At 47.8% G+C, this 19881-nt stretch overlaps 1 protein-coding gene across 1 annotated transcript; it reads right to left on the reverse strand.

Annotated features, from left to right (window-relative positions):
* Nucleotides 1-822: 822 nt before the first annotated feature.
* LOC123409905 (cytosolic sulfotransferase 13-like) lies at nucleotides 823-2149 on the reverse strand. Its single transcript, XM_045102777.1, has one exon. It carries the CDS (start codon nucleotides 2079-2081, stop codon nucleotides 1035-1037), a length of 1047 nt encoding a protein of 348 aa, XP_044958712.1. The 5' UTR covers nucleotides 2082-2149; the 3' UTR covers nucleotides 823-1034.
* Between the last annotated feature and the right edge of the window lie 17732 nt (nucleotides 2150-19881).

The raw sequence follows: 19881 nt of genomic DNA on the forward strand, positions 1-19881 counted from the left end.
GGGACTAAAGCCTCGAGGGAGGCATTGCGATTTGGGGCGACGTGGCCGGGCCTTTAGTCCCGGCCCAGAGGCAGGCCGGGACTAAAGGGTCCCGGCCAAAGGCCCGTTTTCCACTAGTGATTACATGCAAAGCGTCACACAGAAAATATAGGAAGAAAAAGTATCACACACAGAACATGTGTTGGCAGACCTTATTCACTAGATAAATGCATCTGGTTAGTACTAGTACTACTAGTAGTAGTTTCAAATTGCATAGTTGCCAATTTTACAAAAACTTAGTTGTCAAGATGCTAGTTTAACTATGCCGAGTTGTCATATTTTACAAACGATGGCCAAAATAGATTTTTTTTGTGATCACCGGTTTTAAATAAGTTGAGTTGTCATATTTTTGCGAGTAATCGCCTAAAAAAAGTTGTTTGTGCTTGTCATTGTTATTATGTCGAGATGTCATATTTATACGCGATTTCCAAAAATTTGATGATTAAGCTATTTTTTATCAAACAAGTAAGTACTTACTAATATGACAAGTAAGTGTAAAAAATATGGTAAGTATGAGCAAAACAAAAGTTGTCAAAACATATCAACATGGGATTTAGTTTTGAAGATTTTGTCAAAACAAAATCAATGACGAAAACGGATCATCGACTGAATTTACGGTTCAAGAGATAAAAGTTTTTAAATTTCGATCATTTAGAACTAATCTGATGACATCATTACATGCATCCATGAAAAAAAAAAGGCACACAAACCGCGGCATCGGATGTCCAGGTACGACACTTCTATACACAAACCGCGGCATGCATGCAATGTCGACATGGGGTCTAGTTTTGAAGATCTCGTCGCGACAAAGGCAACGGTGAAAACGGATTATCAATTAAATTAACGGTTTCAGAGATAAAACTTTTTAAATTTTAAAACAATAGAAATAATCTTGATGATGTCATTGCATGCATGCATTGTAGGGAGATAAATTAACCGCCCCATGAGAAGACTCACATGCGGCTCCGGTGTGTAGTTAAGTCCATTATTAATTATTACTGTGGCGTGGCGATCCCAAACCTAAATCCGGTGCCTTGCAGCGCATGTTCAACGATTGCATCGAGCCTTGCCGCCATCTCTGCTGTCATGTGGTTGATCCAGTCACCGGACTCCCCCTTCCTGAAGAAAGAATGGTTCATCATGGGCTCATCTCCGTCCTTAATCTTGTTGCCGCTCTGGTTCACCTCCAGCTTCTTTAGCTTGTCGAGGCTGCAGAGCTCCAAGATGGCGTCTAGGACGCCGGCCTTCTCCTCCGCCTCAGAGAATGCGCACCCCAAAAACTCTGCCAGCCTCCTAAGATTGCACTGCGGGTCTAGCAACATCTCCTCATACCTCAGGAACAGCACCTTGCCGGGCCTTCTCCGGCTCTCCTCCCAATGCTCGAGGGCGTGGCGCCAATAAGGGCCCGCGCCAGTGCGGCCCTCGCAGAACAAGTCGAAGACCTCCTCAAACCGGACCTGCTCGGGGTTTGGGAGGTAGGTGCGCATGAACCACCACCACGAGACGACCACGTCCTTAGGATCCCGGCAGATGTAGACGATCCGGCACCCGCAGCCGTCGCCATTGATGCGCTCCGGCAGCAAGGACAATGGAAAGTGGGTGCCGAAAATACGCGGGGAAGGATACGCCTCGAGGATTCCCCGCGTAACGTCAACGGGTTGCCGATAGATTGCGTGGATGAATCTGACGCAGCCATGCGGGTTTTTGTGCAGCAGAGGGTGCTCGCGGCTCGATGGCGGGTGAACGTCCCGGTGCACGGTGGCGAAGGCCAGGGATTTAAGCCAGGTGGTGCCAGACTTGGGGCAGCTCACCAGGAAGATGTCTGTTGGCATGGGCTCGAAGTGGTCGCGGGCTGCCGCGAGGGCCGACAAGTGCCACTCCGGGAACCAGTACCCACGGTACTGTCGCCTCTGCAAGTCGGGAGACGGTATCACTAACCGCTTCTCGACGGGCAGCGACGGGATGAGCTCGACGAGGTTGTCAGCATCGTTCTTGGCCGTCAGCGCGTGCTCAAGTTTTTGCTCTGCTGCTACATGGGCCATCTATCTTGTGCCCTATTACAAACCAAACCTCGTATGAGTAAGTGCAACTCGATGTTTGATGAGAAACTGCCAAGAAGCAAGCCACACATAAATAGTTGAAGGCGTGCAGTTGCCGAGTCTCTTTCATTTCATGTTTGTTAGGACAAAACAAACTGCTACAAAGTGAAGGCATCTCTCTTTCTCGTGTTGGGCGTGGAGAATTTTCTATTAGTCATTCGTATTAGTGATCTTGTTAGGTGCAGTCGTGCAAGGGTGGAAGATGGAGCTGGAGAAAGCTTGGCGGATGGACACGGTTGTTAGCTTGTTCCGACCTAAGAGCATCTCCAACAGCCGTGCTTCGCGCCGCGCCTAAAAAATATTTTTACAGCGCGCGCGCCGGCTGGTTTAGCGCAGGGATAGGTGCTGGCTCCAACAGCCGCGCTATAATGCAGTGCGCGCGCGCCGCTCCAGCAGTGCCCAAAAATGCAGCGCGCAGCAGACACAAACCACATATACATTTTAAAAAATAGTGAAAAAAACGATCAAACAAACAAAATAAATCAACAATAATAGTTATTACAACTCAAACAAATAGTTTCTCGTTCAGTACAACAAATAATGCAATAAACACAACCAATAGTTCATGAACAATACAATACAAATAAAGCAATCAAATCATGCTCTTTGTCGTCCATGCCATGCCCACCACTCTTCAATCAGATCCTTCTGAAGATCATTGCGTGTTGCGGGACGCCGAATGGCATGATACGAGGCAACAAAACGGGCAACCCTTTCAGCCCTCCGTCGCACTCGCACGGGATGTCCCAAGAGCTCATACTGTAAGTAGTCTACATCTTGGCCACGCTCATTCTCAATGATCATATTGTGCATGATCACACAAGCGTGCATGATGTACCAAAGCATTTTTTGATCCCAAAATCTAGCCGGTCCTCTCACAGTAGCAAATTGGGCTTGTAAAATCCCAAATGCTCTCTCCACATCTTTTCTAGCAGCCGCCTGAGCATTGTGAAAATCAAGATTTTTCTTACCTTCTGGCTTTTTCAACGGCTTCATGAAGGTTTGCCACTTTGGATAGATGCCATCCGCTAGATAATAGCCATAGTTGTACGTACGGCCATTTGCTACAAACTGCACCGGTGGCAACTCACCATTCGTAATCTTATTCATCAGTGGTGACCGGTTGACAACATAGATGCCATTCAAAGATCCAGGCATTCCAAACAATGCATGCCAAATCCAAGTCTCATGATCGGCCACCGCTTCAAGGATTATAGTGGAACCCTTTTTTTGGCCGTGGAATTGCCCATGCCATGCCTTTGGACAATTTTTCCAACTCCAATGCATGCAATCTATTGAGCCAAGCATGCCAGGAAAGCCGCGAGATTTGTTCATCGCCAATAGCCTTGCGGCGTCTTCAGCAGTGGGAGATCTCAAATACTCCTCGCCAAACACTTGCACAATTCCCACTGCAAAGCGCTTGACACACATGATGGCTTGGCTCTCACCCATAGCCAAGTGATCATCAACTAAATCAGTCGGGATACCGTATGCCAACATACGCAAAGCGGTTGTCACCTTCAGAAAGGTGCTATGCCCGAGCTCTCCGGCGGCATTCCTCCTTTGCTGGAAAAACCGGTCATGGCTCGCAAGTTTCTCTGCAATGCGCTTGAACAAGTCTGTGCTCATCTTAAACCGGCGACGAAAATACGACTCCGGGTATGTGGGATTCTCCACGAAATAGTTCTTCATCAATCTGTTATGGGCATCAATCCTATGTCTCCAAAAAATTTCCCGGCCCATAACCGAACCACCGTGCTTCGGTTTTTTATTGATATGCATAGCTATGATCATTGCAAGATCCTCCTCCTCTTCCATATCAAATTCTTCTTCGGAAGAAGCATACGACGAACTCATCTACAATGTTCAATACTATACTATAAAAAACTACAATTCAAAACATGCACCAAATTCATAAATTTTAAGCAATACATACCTTGTAGGCGTTTTGTCGAACACCTTGCGGGCGCGGCGCGGCAGCGGGCGGTGGGGCGCTGTTCCTCGGACGTCGGAGGCGCGCGAGGGCCGGCCGGACTAGGAGGGGTGGGGCGGAAGCGCGGCGGCGCGGGGAGGCCGGGGAAGCGCCTGAACGGGGGGCGCGGGCGGCGGCCGCAGCGGAAATAGGCCGGGGAAGCGCCGGCGGGCGCGGGCGGCGACGGCGGCTCGGGGATAGGCCGGTGCAGCGCCGAACGGTGGCGCGAGCGGCGGCGGCGGCGCGGTCGGATGGGCCGGTCGCGAGAGTGTACAGCGAGCGCAGAGAGTGCACAGCGCAGGAGATAGCAGGAGAGAGCGCAGAAGAAAGAAAGAGCGAGCGTGGAAGAGTCACGCGCGCGGGAGCCGGCGCAGCAAATAATGGGCGTGGGATTGCGTTTCATCCAGCGCGCTCAATTGGAAATGACGCACGCGCAGTTTTTGCGCGCCCGCTGGAGCTGCCGCCGCGTCGCGCACGCGCTAAATACAACCTTTTTTACGGCGCGGGGCTTGTATAGCGCGGCTGTTGGAGATGCTCCAACACAAGTAATCCGGAGGTGTTCGGTACTCAGTGGGGATCTCTCAGGCAGTAACTATGTTTCTCAGATTAAACGATTGTCTTAGTACGTACAAGCTGGTTACAAGGAAGAAGAGGAAATCGAGAGAGAGGTGTTGCAATCAATGAAGCCTATCAATTTAACTTGTTGTGATGCGAGATAAATGAGTCGACATGGAGTAGATCATCAACAAGTCAAGACCTGAAGAAGCACAGAAGACACGATGTCGAGATTAGGAAGAGATTGTTAGAAATAATCTTAAGCAAAATAGATATAGGTATACATGCACGTACATGATGTGTTGGCATATACGTGTTTGCGTCTTGGTTGATTTGTGTCCCGATCATATACGTAAGTACAGTTAGTGCTTGTCCTAGCTAATGGCAGTGTCCGGTCAGGACTTGTGTCATGGGCGTGGGCTTGTGTCCGTTTAGGTCAAGAAAGGCCAAAGGTCGGTGGCTGGTATGCATATATATGCACCAGAACGATCGTACGTAGCGTGAGAAATATTGTATCTTGAAGTTGTAGAGAGAAAAGAAGAAAATAAAAGAGGAAAAACTATGACACGACAAGGGCTCTTGGCTGCATGATTTTGTGTGTGCGTGTTCATCGGGTTTTAATGTGATCGGGCGAGTTCCAATAAGAGGTAGGTGGTTCCGCCGCCGCCTGGCCTTGATCCGTGCCTGGATGTCTTGTCCCCTCTTTGGCTTGAACTTAAGTAGCGGTTGCGCCCTAGGCTCATCTGGTCCACTCGGGCCGGGTGGACCTTGGGTTGGGCTTGGTGATGCGTCGCAGACGCTCGTCACGCTCTGATGTGCCACTTGGTGGGGCCGGTATGTCACAGGTGCTGACATTCTCCTCTCCTTGCGACGAGGCTTGACCCCAAGCCTTAGCATGTGGGAATCGAGCTTGGAGCGCCGCCTTGTCCTCCGAGGTGGCGTCGATGGAGTGGCCCGTCGATCATCAGACCCTGACTTGCTCTGTCATGGCGCCCGTGCTCTTGCGCTAGTGCATCTGTAAGATCTCAACTGGCACCGCTAACATGTCAGCGTCGATGGGCAGGGAAGTAGATACCTCCGTACCTGGAAGGAGCGCACAAAGCAGCAATGACACCTGAAAGACTGGGTGGACCATAGCGCCAGGTGGTAGTTGAACCTTGTACGCCACATCATTGATCTTGGCGATGATCGGGACCGGGTCTGAAGTATTTGAAGGATAGCTTGTGGTTGGCGCGTGGTGCCACCGAAGTCTGAATGTAGGGCTGGAGTTGTAGAAATACCCTGTCGCCCACCTCAAACTGCCTCCATGAGCGCTTCTTGCCAGCCCGTGCTTTCATGCATTGACGGGCACGGTTCAAATGCTATTGCAGAAGGTTTTGGATGACATTGCGCTCCTTGAGCCAGTTTTGCAGGGCTAGAACTGAACACGAAGATGAGCTGGTAAGACCCAGTGCCTTGGTTCGTGGCCGTAGAGGGCCTTGAAGGGTGTCATGCCAATAGCTGAATGATGGGTGGAATTGTATCAGAATTGTGCCAGGGACATCCAATAGCTCCAGCGCCAAGGACAAGAGTGTGGAAACAGCAAAGGTAGGTCTCCAGACATTGGTTAACACGCTCCGTTTGCCCGTCCGTTTGAGGGTGATTGGTTGTGCTCAACCGCAACTCTGACCCAGCATGTTTGAGCAGCTCCTGTCAGAAGTGGCCGGTGAAGATTGGGTCACGGTCAGACAATGGCTCCGGGTAGACGATGCAGCTTGTAAATTTGATTCATGTTGAGAGAGGCCACCTTGGATGTTGTGTATGTTGGAGTAATCCAAACTTTCTAGTTTAGATGTTTACATGTGTTTGTTCTACCAGTTTCAGTCCGAGTAGGAGTCCAGGTCAGCAGTTTTGTCGTTGATTAGATTAGAGAAAGCAAAGCTATATGTGCGTGCAAGAGCAAGAGTATAAGTCTAACATGAGTTAGATTAGGATAGGAGTACTAGTCCGTGTCCTAGTTGGGCTGGAATGCTGGATGTATAGTAGTAGTTTCAGTCAGTCTAGGAAATCACAAGTTGGGTCTGATTCGATTCGATCCGTAGGTCTGGATCGGTGGCGTCCTGCACCTATATATACTTCGGTGTCTGAGTGAGTTTTGTATTAGAAAAACAAAAAAAGCAATAAAGAGATTATTACGAGGCACGTCACGTGCCTCTGACCATCTTCGTGTTGCTGCGTTCGCGTGCGTGTGTTCTGGTCCCGGTGTTTGCGTGAGCGCCGGCGAGATATCGAGTGCTACAGCTAGTTCGTATACGTTGAGCCGAGTTGCACGTACACGACTAGTCGAGCTGCAGGGTGGTCGTGTGTTCGATCCTGAGGGCGAAAAGCCAACAATGGGTATCTAGAGCAAGGTGTGGAGGCTTCGCCGTCAAGTTGCGTCACGGTGGAGTTGTCGTCGCCGTCAAGTTGTGTCACAGACGACGGAAAATCGAAGAAGAGGATCATGTCGACTTCGAAGGCGAGTGGTGGTGGTGTGACCATCCAGTACCCCATGCTTGATGGTGACAATTATGGGGTGTGGGCCGCGAAGATGAAGATCTTCATGCGTGCGCGTGAAGTTTGGGGAGCAGTGGATGGTGAAGGCACGGTCGAAGAGACAAAGGACCAAGAGGCTTTCGCCATCATAGCCCAAGGTGTGTCTGATGTTGTTTTCATGTCCATATCGGAGAAAGAGACAGCAAAGGAAGCTTGGCAAGCGCTCAAGGAGATGCATGCTGGAGATGATCGTGTCAAGAAGGCATGTGTTCAAGCTCTAAGGAGGGAGTTCGAGAGGATGAGCATGAAGGCGTCAGAAGGGGTTGGTGAATTTGCGTTAAAACTAACCTCCCTGGTTAATGAGATGCGAATTCTCGGATCAAAGATGGAGGACATCGTTGTTGGAATTATGCCCTAGAGGCAATAATAAATATAGTTATTATTATAATTCCTGTATCAAGATAATCGTTTATTATCCATGCTATAATTGTATTGAATGAAGACTCATTTACATGTGTGGATACATAGACAAAACACTGTCCCTAGCAAGCCTCTAGTTGGCTAGTCAGTTGATCAAAGATAGTCAGTGTCTTCTGATTATGAACAAGGTGTTGTTGCTTGATTACTAGATCACGTCATTAGGAGAATCACGTGATGGACTAGACCCGAACTAATAGACGTAGCATGTTGATCGTGTCATTTTGTTGCTACTGTTTTCTGCGTGTCAAGTATTTGTTCCTATGACCATGAGATCATATAACTCACTAACACCGGAGGAATACTTTGTGTGTATCAAACGTCGTAACGTAACTGGGTGACTATAAAGATGCTCTACAGGTATCTCCGAAGGTGTTCGTTGAGTTAGTATGGATCAAGACTGGGATTTGTCACTCCGTGTGGCGAAGAGGTATCTCGGGGCCCACTCGGTAATACAACATCACACACAAGCCTTGCAAGCAATGTGACTTAGTGTAAGTTGCGGGATCTTGTATTACGGAACGAGTAAAGAGACTTGCCGGTACACGAGATTGAAATAGGTATGCGGATACTGACGATCGAATCTCGGGCAAGTAACATACCGAAGGACAAAGGGAATGACATACGGGATTATATGAATCCTTGGCACTGAGGTTCAAACGATAAGATCTTCGTAGAATATGTAGGATCCAATATGGGCATCCAGGTCCCGCTATTGGATATTGACCGAGGAGTCTCTCGGGTCATGTCTACATAGTTTTCGAACACGCAGGGTCTGCACACTTAAGGTTCGACGTTGTTTTATGCGTATTTGAGTTATATGGTTGGTTACCGAATGTTGTTCGGAGTGCCGGATGAGATCACGGACGTCACGAGGGTTTCCGGAATGGTCCGGAAACGAAGATTGATATATAGGATGACCTCATTTGATTACCGGAAGGTTTTCGGAGTTACCGGGAATGACGAATGGGTTCCGGGAGTTCACGGGGGGGGGGGGGGGGGGGGGGCAACCCACCCCGGGGAAGCCCATAGGCCTTGAGGGTGGCGCACCAGCCCTTAGTGGGCTGGTGGGACAGCCCAAAAGGACCCTATGCGCATTGGAAGAAAAATCAAAGAGAAAAAGGAAAAAAAAAGGAGGAGGTGGGAAAGGGAAGAAGGACTCCACCTTCCAAACCAAGTAGGACTCGGTTTGGGAGGGGGAGACCTTCCCCCTTGGCTCGGCCGACCCCCTTGGGGCTCCTTGAGCCCCAAGCCAAGGCCCCCCCTCTCCCATCTATATATACGGAGGTTTTAGGGCTGATTTGAGACGACTTTTCCACGGCAGCCCGACCACATACCTCCACGGTTTTTCCTCTAGATCGCGTTTCTGCGGAGCTCGGGCGGAGCCCTGCTGAGACGAGATCATCACCAACCTCCGGAGCGCCGTCACGCTGCCGGAGAACTCTTCTACCTCTCCATCTCTCTTGCTGGATCAAGAAGGCCGAGATCATCGTCGAGCTGTACGTGTGCTGAACGCGGAGGTGCCGTCCGTTCGGCACTAAATCGTGGGACTGATCGCGGGATAGTTCGCGGGGCGGATCGAGGGACGTGAGGACGTTCCACTACATCAACCGTGTTCACTAACGCTTCTGTTGTACGGTCTACAAGGGTACGTAGATCACTCATCCCCTCTCGTAGATGGACATCACCATGATAGGTCTTTGTGCGCGTAGGAAAATTTTTGTTTCCCATGCGACGTTCCCCAACAGTGGCATCATGAGCTAGGTTCATGCGTAGATGTCTTCTCGAGTAGAACACAAAAGTTTTTGTGGGCGGTGGTATGCGTTTTGCTTCCCTCCTTAGTCTTTTCTTGATTCCGCTGTATTGTTGGATTGAAGCGGCTTGGACCGACATTACTCGTACGCTTACGAGAGACTGGTTTCATCGCTACGAGTAAACCCGTTGCTCAAAGATGACAGGCAAGTGTCGGTTTCTCCAACTTTAGTTGAATCGGATTTGACCGAGGAGGTCCTTGGATGAGGTTAAATAGCAACTCATATATCTCCGTTGTGGTGTTTGCGTAAGTAAGATGCGATCCTACTAGATACCCATGGTCACCACGTAAAACATGCAACAACAAAATTAGAGGACGTCTAACTTGTTTTTGCAGGGTATGCTTGTGATGTGATATGGCCAACGATGTGATGTGATATATTGGATGTATGAGATGATCATGTTGTAATAGAAAATATTGACTTGCACTTCGATGGTACGGCAACCGGCAGGAGCCATAGTGTTGTCTTTATACTAATATTTGTGCTTGCAGATGCGTTTACTATTTTGCTAGGATGTAGATTTAGTAGTAATAGCATGAGTAGCACGACAACCCCGATGGAGACACGTTGATGGCGATCATGGTGTGGCGCCGGTGACAAGAAGATCGTGCCGGTACTTTGGTGATGGAGATCAAGGAGCACGTAATGCTGGCCATATCATGTCACTTATGAATTGCATGTGATGTTAATCCTTTTATGCACCTTATTTTGCTTAGAACGACGGTAGCATTATGAGGTGATCTCTCACTAAAATTTCAAGACGAAATTGAGTTCTCCCCGACTGTGCACCGTTGCTACAGTTCGTCGTTTCGAGACACCACGTGATGATCGGGTGTGATAGACTCAACGTTCACATACAACGGGTGCAAAACAGTTGCGCACGCGGAACACTCGGGTTAAGCTTGACGAGCCTAGCATGTGCAGACATGACCTCGGAACACATGAGACCGAAAGGTCGATCATGAATCATATAGGTGATATGATTAGCATAGGGATGCTTACCACTGAAACTATACTGAACTCACGTGATGATCAGACTTGAGCTAGTGTAAGTGGATCATGAACCACTCAAATGACTAGAGAGATGTACTTTTTGAGTGGAAGTTTAGCGAATAATTTGATTAAGTTAAACTCTAATTATCTTGAACATAGTCTAAGTCCACTTTGAATATATTTGTGTTGTAGATCATGGCTCACGTGAGAGTCACCCTGAATTTTAATACGTTCCTAGAGAAAGCTAAGTTGAAAGATGATGGAAGCAACTTTGTAGACTCGGCTCGTAATCTTAAGCTAATCTTACAAGCTGGGAAGAAGGATTATGTCCTTAATGCTGCGCTAGGAGATGAATCACCCGCTACGGCATATCAGGATGTTAAGAACGCTTGGTTAGCACGTAAGGAGGACTACTCAGTAGTTCAATGTGCAGTCTTGTATGACTTAGAACCGGGACTTCAACGTTGCTTTGAGCGTCATGGAGCATTTGAGATTTTCCAGGAGTTGAAGTTTATCTTTCAGAAGAACGTCCGGATCGAGAGGTATGAGACCTCCGATAAATTCTATGCTTGCAAGATGGAGGAGAACTCGTCTGTCAGTGAACATGTGCACAAGATGTCTGGGTACTCAAACCGTCTAGCTGAGCTGGGGATTGAACTCCCGCAAGAGGCTATCACTGACAGAATCCTTCAATCACTTCCGCCAAGCTATAAAGGCTTTGTGTTGAACTACAACATGCAAGGGATGAACAAGTCACCCGGCGAGTTGTTTGCGATGCTGAAAGTCGCAGAGTCTGAACTCCGTAAAGAGCATCAAGTGTTGATGGTGAATAAGACCACTAGTTTCAAGAGAAACGACAAAGGCAAGAAGGGTAATTCAAAGAAGAGCGGCAAGCCTGTTGCCAATCCGACGAAGAAACCCAAAGCTGGACCTAAGCCTGAAACACAGTGTTACTATTGCAAGGGTATGGGTCAGTGGAAGCGCAATTGCCCCAAGTATCTGGCAGATAAGAAGGCGGCAAGAGAAAAATCAGGTATATTTGATATACATGTTATTGATGTGTAATTAACCGGCTCTCGTAGTACTGCCTGGGTATTCGATACCGGTTCTATTGCTCATATTTGCAACTCGAAACAGGAACTGCGGAATAGACGAAGGCTGGTGAAAGATGAAGTGACGATGCGTGTAGGAAATGGTTCCAAGGTTGATGCAATCGCCGTCGGCACAGTTTCACTTCAGTTACCATCAGGATTAGTTATGAACTTGAATCATTGTTATTTAGTGCCTGCGTTGAGCATGAACATTATATCCGGATCTTGTTTATTGCGAGACGGTTACTCTTTTAAGTCAGAGAATAATGGTTGTTCTATTTCTATGAATAACATCTTTTATGGTCATGCACCCAATGTGAGAGGATTGTTCATATTGAATCTTGATAGCGATACACACATACATAACATTGAGACCAAAAGAGATAGAATTAACAATGATAGCGCCATATTTCTGTGGCACTGCCGCTTAGGTCATATTGGTGTAAAGCGCATGAAGAAACTCCATGCCAATGGACTTTTGGAGTCACTTGACTTTGATTCACTTGACACGTGCGAACCATGCCTCATGGGCAAGATGACTGAAACTCCGTTCTCCGGAACAATGGAGCGTGCAAGTGACTTGTTGGAAATCATACATACCGATGTGTGTGGTCCGATGAGCGTAGAGGCACGCGGTGGATATCGTTATTTTCTCACCTTCACTGACGATTTGAGTAGATATGGTTATGTCTACTTAATGAAGCACAAGTCTGAAACATTTGAAAAGTTCAAGCAATTTCAGAGTGAAGTTGAAAATCATCGTAACAAGAAGATCAAGTTCCTACGGTCTGATCGTGGGGGTGAATATCTGAGTTTCGAGTTTGGTGCTCACTTAAGACAATGTGGAATTGTTTCACAGTTGACACCGCCTGGAACACCACAGCGTAATGGTGTGTCCGAACGTCGTAATCGTACTTTATTAGAGATGGTGCGATCTATGATGTCTCTTACGGATTTGCCGTTATCGTTTTGGGGTTATGCATTAGAAACAGCTGCATTCACTTTAAATAGGGCACCATCAAAATCCGTTGAGACGACACCATACGAACTGTGGTATGGCAGAAGGCCAAAGTTGTCGTTTCTTAAAGTTTGGGGATGTGATGCTTATGTCAAAAAGCTTCAGCCTGAAAAGCTGGAACCCAAGGCGGAAAAGTGCATCTTCATAGGTTACCCAAAAGAGACAGTTGGGTACACCTTCTATCTCAAATCCGAGGGCAAAGTGTTTGTTGCTAAAAACGGAGCTTTTCTCGAGAAGGAGTTTCTCTCGAGAGAATTGAGTGGGAGGAAGATAGAACTTGACGAGGTTGTCGAACCTCTCATCCCTCTGGATGGTGGCGCAGGGCAAGGGGAAACCTGTGTCGTTGCGACGCCGGTTGAGGAGGAAGTTAATGATGATGATCATGAAACTCTGGTTCAAGTTTCTGTCGAACCACGCAGGTCGACGAGACCACGTGCTGCTCCAGAGTGGTACGGTAATCCCGTCTTATCAATCATGTTGTTGGACAACAATGAACCTGTAAATTATGAAGAAGCAATGGTGGGCCCAGATTCCAACAAATGGCTAGAAGTCATGAAGTCCGAGATAGGATCCATGTATGAGAACAAAGTGTGGACTTTGGAGGTACTGCCTGAGGGCCGCAAGGCAATTCAGAACAAATGGATCTTTAAGAGGAAGACGGACGATGATGGCAATGTGACCGTTTATAAAGCTCGACTTGTGGCAAAGGGTTTTTCACAAGTTCAAGGAGTTGACTACGATGAGACATTCTCACCCGTAGCGATGCTTCAGTCCGTCAGAATCATGTTAGCAATAGCTGCATTTTTCGATTATGAAATCTGGCAGATGGATGTCAAAACGGCGTTCCTTAACGGTTTCCTTAAGGAAGAATTGTATATGATGCAACCCGAAGGTTTTGTCGATCCTAAGAATGCTAACAAGGTGTGCAAGCTCCAGCGATCCATTTATGGACTAGTGCAAGCATCTCGGAGTTGGAACAAACGCTTTGATGAGGTGATCAAAGCATTTGGGTTTATACAAGTGGTTGGAGAATCTTGTATTTACAAGAAAGTGAGTGGGAGCTCTGTGGCGTTTCTAATATTATATGTGGATGACATATTGTTGATTGGAAACAACGTAGAGTTTTTGGAGAGCATAAAGAATTACTTGAATAAAAGTTTCTCTATGAAGGACCTAGGAGAAGCTGCTTACATTCTAGGCATTAAGATCTATAGGGATAGATCAAAACGCCTGATAGGACTTTCACAAAGCACATACCTTGATAAAGTTTTGAAGAGGTTCAAAATGGAACAGTCCAAGAAGGGGTTCTTGCCAGTTTTACAAGGTACGAGATTGAGTAAGACTCAGTGCCCAGCAACTGATGAGGATAGAGAGCATATGCGCTCCGTCCCCTATGCTTCAGCCATAGGCTCTATCATGTATGCAATGCTGTGCACTAGACCGGACGTTAGCCTGGCCATAAGTATGGTAGGTAGGTTCCAGAGTAATTCAGGAGTGGATCACTGGACAGCGGTCAAGAATATCTTGAAGTACCTGAAAAGGACTAAGGAGATGTTTCTCGTGTATGGAGGTGACGAAGAGCTCGCCGTAAAAGGTTACGTCGATGCAAGCTTTGACACAGACCCGGGCGACTCTAAGTCGCAAACCGGATACATATTTATTCTTAATGGTGGTGCGGTAAGCAGGTGCAGTTCCAAACAATGCGTCGTAGCAGATTCTACATGTGAAGCGGAGTACATGGCTGCCTCGGAGGCGGCTAAGGAGGGTGTCTGGATGAAGCAGTTCATGACGGATCTTGGAGTGGTGCCAAGCGCACTGAATCCAATAACCTTGTTCTGTGACAACACGGGTGCCATTGCCTTGGCAAAGGAACCACGGTTTCACAAGAAGTCCAGACACATCAAACGACGCTTCAACCTCATCCGCGACTACGTCGAAGGAGAGGACGTAAATATATGCAAGGTGCACACGGATCTGAATGTAGCAGACCCGCTGACTAAACCTCTTCCACGGCTAAAGCATGATCAACACCAGAACTGTATGGGTGTTAGATTTATTACAATGTAATTCGCATGATGATGTGAGGGCTAGATTATTGACTCTAGTGCAAGTGGGAGACTGTTGGAATTATGCCATAGATGCAATAATAAATATAGTTATTATTATAATTCCTGTATCAAGATAATCGTTTATTATCCATGCTATAATTGTATTGAATGAAGACTCATTTACATGTGTGGATACATAGACAAAACACTGTCCCGAGCAAGCCTCTAGTTGGCTAGCCAGTTGATCAAAGATAGTCAGTGTCTTTTGATTATGAACAAGGTGTTGTTGCTTGATAACTGGATCACGTCATTAGGAGAATCACGTGATGGACTAGACCCAAACTAATAGACGTAGCATGTTGATCGTGTCATTTTGTTGCTACTGTTTTCTGCGTGTCAAGTATTTGTTCCTATGACCATGAGATCATATAATTCACTAACACCGGAGGAATACTTTGTGTGTATCAAACGTCGCAACGTAACTGGGTGACTATAAAGATGCTCTACACGTATCTCCGAAGGTGTTCATTGAGTTAGTATGGATCAAGACTGGGATTTGTCACTCCGTGTGACGGAGAGGTATCTCGGGGCCCACTCGTTAATACAACATCACACACAAGCCTTGCAAGCAATGTGACTTAGTGTAAGCTGCGGGATCTTGTATTACGGAACGAGTAAAGAGACTTGCCGGTAAACGAGATTGAAATAGGTATGCGGATACTGACGATCGAAGCTCGGGCAAGTAACATACCGAAGGACAAAGGAAATGACATACGGGATTATATGAATCCTTGGCACTGAGGTTGAAACGATAAGATCTTCGTAGAATATGTAGGATCCAATATGGGCATCCAGGTCCCGCTATTGGATATTGACCGAGGAGTCTCTCGGGTCATGTCTACATAGTTCTCGAACCCGCAGGGTGTGCACACTTAAGGTTCGACGTTGTTTTATGCGTATTTGAGTTATATGGTTGGTTACCGAATGTTGTTCGGAGTCCCGGATGAGATCACGGACGTCACGAGGGTTTCCGGAATGTCCGGAAACGTAGATTGATATATAGGATGACCTCATTTGATTACCGGAAGGTTTTCGGAGTTACCGGGAATGAACCGGAAATGACGAATGGGTTCCGGGAGTTCACCGGGGGGGCAACCCACCCCGGGGAAGCCCATAGGCCTTGAGGGTGGCGCACCAGCCCTTAGTGGGCTGGTGGGACAGCCCAGAAGGACCCTATGCGCATTGGAAGAAAAATCAAAGAGAAAAAGGAAAAAAAAGAGGAGGAGGTGGGAAAGGGAAGAAGGACTCCACCTTCCAAACCAAGTAGGACTCGGTTTGGGAGGGGGAGAGCTTCCCCCTTGGCTCGGCCGACCCCCTTGGGGCTCCTTGAGCCCCAAGGCAAGGCCCCCCCTCTCCCACCTATATATACGGAGGTTTTAGGGCTGATTTGAGACGACTTTTCCACGGCAGCCCGACCACATACCTCCACGGTTTTTCCTCTAGATCGCGCTGCGGAGCTCGGGCGGAGCCCTGCTGAGACGAGATCATCACCGACCTCCGGAGCGCCGCCACGCTGCCGGAGAACTCTTCTACCTCTCCGTCTCTCTTGCTGGATCAAGAAGGCCGAGATCATCATCGAGCTATACGTGTGCTGAACGCGGAGGTGCCGTCCGTTCGGCACTAGATCGTGGGACTGATCGCGGGATAGTTCGCGGGGCGGATCGAGGGACGTGAGGATGTTCCACTACATCAACCGCGTTCACTAACGCTTCTGCTGTACGGTCTACAAGGGTACGTAGATCACTCATCCCCTCTCGTAGATGGACATCACCATGATAGGTCTTCGTGCGCGTAGAAAAATTTTTGTTTCCCATGCGACGTTCCCCAACAATCGTGGTTGTGGAGAAATTACTACGAGCTGGTCCCGACAAGTTTTTACCGATCGTTGGCACCATCGAGCAGTGGGGCGATGTGACGAAGATGTCGGTGATGGAGGTGATCGGGCGGCTAAAGACCTATGAGTTGACATTGAAAGGACGTGAACGCGGCCAAGAAGAGGAGCAGTTGATGTTCTCGCGCAATAAGGAGAAAGATAAGCAGTAGTACAGAAAGTTTGACAAATCTAAAGTTCGTGCGACAATTGTCAGAACTATGGACATTATTCTCGAGAGTGTCCTGATCCGCAGAAGGAGGCAAAGAAGGAGCACGAGATTCTGCAACTAGCTAAAGTGAGCATGGATGACGGCCCTGGGTTGCTTTGATGAAGAAGCTGCGACGGGAAAAAACAAAAAAAGAGTCATGTCTTTAATTTGTATTTGTGTCTGAGTCTTTAGTGTGTCTTGGCGAGAAGACGAATGCCAGCGTGAAGATGGATGCGCACCAGTTAAGTCGAGTTCCTACATGAGAGGCTATGTGTTTAGTCTGTATGTAGCACGCTAAGATGTGACGGCGTGGGCTGGTAATCCAGGTGATGCGTTGGTTCTTAGTCTCCGAGTAGAAAGTTTGTATTAGGGGGTGAATGTTGGAGTAATCCAAACTTTCTAGTTTAGATGTTTACATGTGTTTGTTCTACCAGTTTCAGTCCGAGTAGGAGTCCAGGTCAACAGTTTTGCCGTTGATTAGATTAGAGAAAGCAAAGCTATGTGCGTGCAAGAGCAAGAGTATAAGTCCAACATGAGTTAGATTAGGATAGGAGTACTAGTCCGTGTCCTAGTTGGGCTGGATGTATAGTAGTAGTTTCAGTCAGTCTAGGAAATCACAAGTTGGGTCTGATTCGGTTCGATGTGTAGGTCTGGATCGGTGGCGTCCTGCACCTATATATACTTCGGTCTCTGCGTGAGTTTTGTATTAGAAAAACAAGAAAAGCAATAAAAAGATTATTACGAGGCACGACACGTGCCTCTGGCCATCTTCGTGTTGCTGCGTTCGCGTGCGTGTGTTCTGATCCCGGTGTTTGCGTGAGCGTTAACGAGATATCGAATGCTACAGCTAGTTCGTATACGTTGAGCCGAGTTGCACGTACACGACTAGTCGAGCTGCAGGATGGTCGTGTATTCGATCCTGAAGGCAAAAAGCCAACAGTGTACAGGTGAGCTAGCGATAGGAAACGTGCGAACTTCGTGCGCTTGTACACAATGACCAAGAGGCAATTGAACTGCCTTGGGAAGACCATACACAAAGTCCATCATGATCATTTCCGAAGGGGCTGAAGGAATGGGTAGTGGAGTTAGTAGACCTGGACTAGCTGTGCGATCGGGCCTGGCTTGCTGACATGTGGGCAACAACACACACAATTGTGAATATGCATCTTCATCTTGGGCCATGTGAAGAGACGACGAACACGCCGGTAGGTGGCTGGAATACCTGAGTGGCCGCGCATGGGGCTGTCATGGAATGCAGCAATGATCCAATGTTGTAACGACGTTGTGCCTTCCAACCAGACGCGCCCTCAAAAGTGTAGCACTCCCTGGGTTAGAGAGAAGCGCTCCTCGGGGTCCGGCTTGATGGCTAACTGTTCGAGTAGTCGTTGCACTTGGGGGTTGGAGTTCAAGCTGTTGACAACATCACTCAACCAGGATGGTTGACAGGAAGTCACGGTGAAGAGTACTTCATCACGTATTGCGCGAGACAGAGCATCAGCTGCTGAGTCCTCAGATCCTTTTTTGTACGAGATGGTGTACTGCAGTCCCAAGAGTTTGGTGAAGACCTTTTGTTGCCATGGTGTTAAGAGTCGTTGTTCCTCGAGATAGATCAGACTTTTCTGGTCAGTGTAAATGATGAACTTGCCATGCTGTAGGTATGGTCTCCACTGATCCACTGCAATCATGATGGTGAGGTGTTCTTTCTCATAAGTGGACAGCCCCTGGTAGCGCGGAGACAGTGCCTTGCTCATGAATGCAATTGGATGGCCATTTTGCTAGAGTACCGCGCCAATGCCTTGGTCACTTGCATGAGTTTTGATCCAGAACGACTTTGAGAAATCAGGTAAGGTGAGGACTGGCGCTGACACTAGCTGGTGTTTCAGTAGCTGGAACGCAGTTTCTGTAGCCTGCGTCCAGACAAATGGAACGCCCCTTTTCAGCAGCTGGAAGAGGGGCTTAGCAAGCACTCCGAAGTTGCGGACGAATTGCCTATAGTACCCTGCCAGAGCCAGAAAGCTGCGAACCGCCTTGACAGTAGTTGGTGTTTTCCAGTTAGTCACTGCCTGAATCTTGTCTGGTTCCGTTGCCACGCCTTGAGCGCTGATGACATGGCCAAGATACGACAGCTGCTATTGACCAAATGAACACTTCTTGCTCATTTTTACCTTCCATTGGTCCCTGCGGAGTAAAGCAAGAGTCTGCTCAATATGCTCTTCTAGCGTCTTGCTAAAAATCAGAATGTCGTCGAAGAAGAGGAGCACCCAGTGATGCAGTAGTGGCTTGAGGGTAGTACCGTAGTATGCATTCCTCCATTGAATGTTGCAGGGCCTCTAGCCAATCCAAAATAGACCACCAAGAACTCACAGTGTCGGGAGTGAGTTTGGAAGGCAGTTTTATATTCCTCACCCTCCGCTAAGAGGATCTGATGATAACCAGCCCGAAGATCCAGCTTGGAAAACCACCGTGCTCCATGTAATTCATCAAGGAGATCTTCAATGACTGGTACCGGAAACTTGGCCACACAAGTAAGATCATTGAGATGGCGGTAGTCGATGCACAACCTCCATGTACCGTCGTTTTTTTGACCAGAATTACCGGAGAAGCGAAAGGGCTGGAGTTGCGCTGAATAACGCATGTGCGCAGCACTTCTTCAATTTGACATTCAATTTCATCCTTGTGCTCTGGCTTGTGCCGATACGGTCTAATGCGTACTGGTTGCGCTCCTGGAATGAGAGGTATCCTGTGGTCACAACCATAGCGTGGTGGCAACCCCGTTGGCTCTACAAACACATCATCAAATTCTGCGATTACGGCCTGAATGCATCGAGGTGTCTTTGAGACAGAACCTTCCCCTTCTGCGACTGAGTAAATCTGCACCATGTAAGCCACGGAGTTATTGTTGCACAGCCCTTGGAGTTGCTAGTCGATGTTACATGGGCCATCTATCTTGTGCCTATTACAAACCAAACCTCGTATGAGTAAGTGCAAGTCGATGTTTGATGAGAAAATGCCAAGAAGCAAGCTACACATAAATAGTTGAAGGCGTGCAGTTGCCGAGTCTCTTTCATTTCATGTTTGTTAGCATAAACTGCTACAAAGTGAAGGCATCTCTCTTTCTCG

This window comes from Hordeum vulgare, chromosome 7H (assembly GCF_904849725.1).
Source record: "Hordeum vulgare subsp. vulgare chromosome 7H, MorexV3_pseudomolecules_assembly, whole genome shotgun sequence".
Classification (NCBI taxonomy): domain Eukaryota; kingdom Viridiplantae; phylum Streptophyta; class Magnoliopsida; order Poales; family Poaceae; genus Hordeum; species Hordeum vulgare.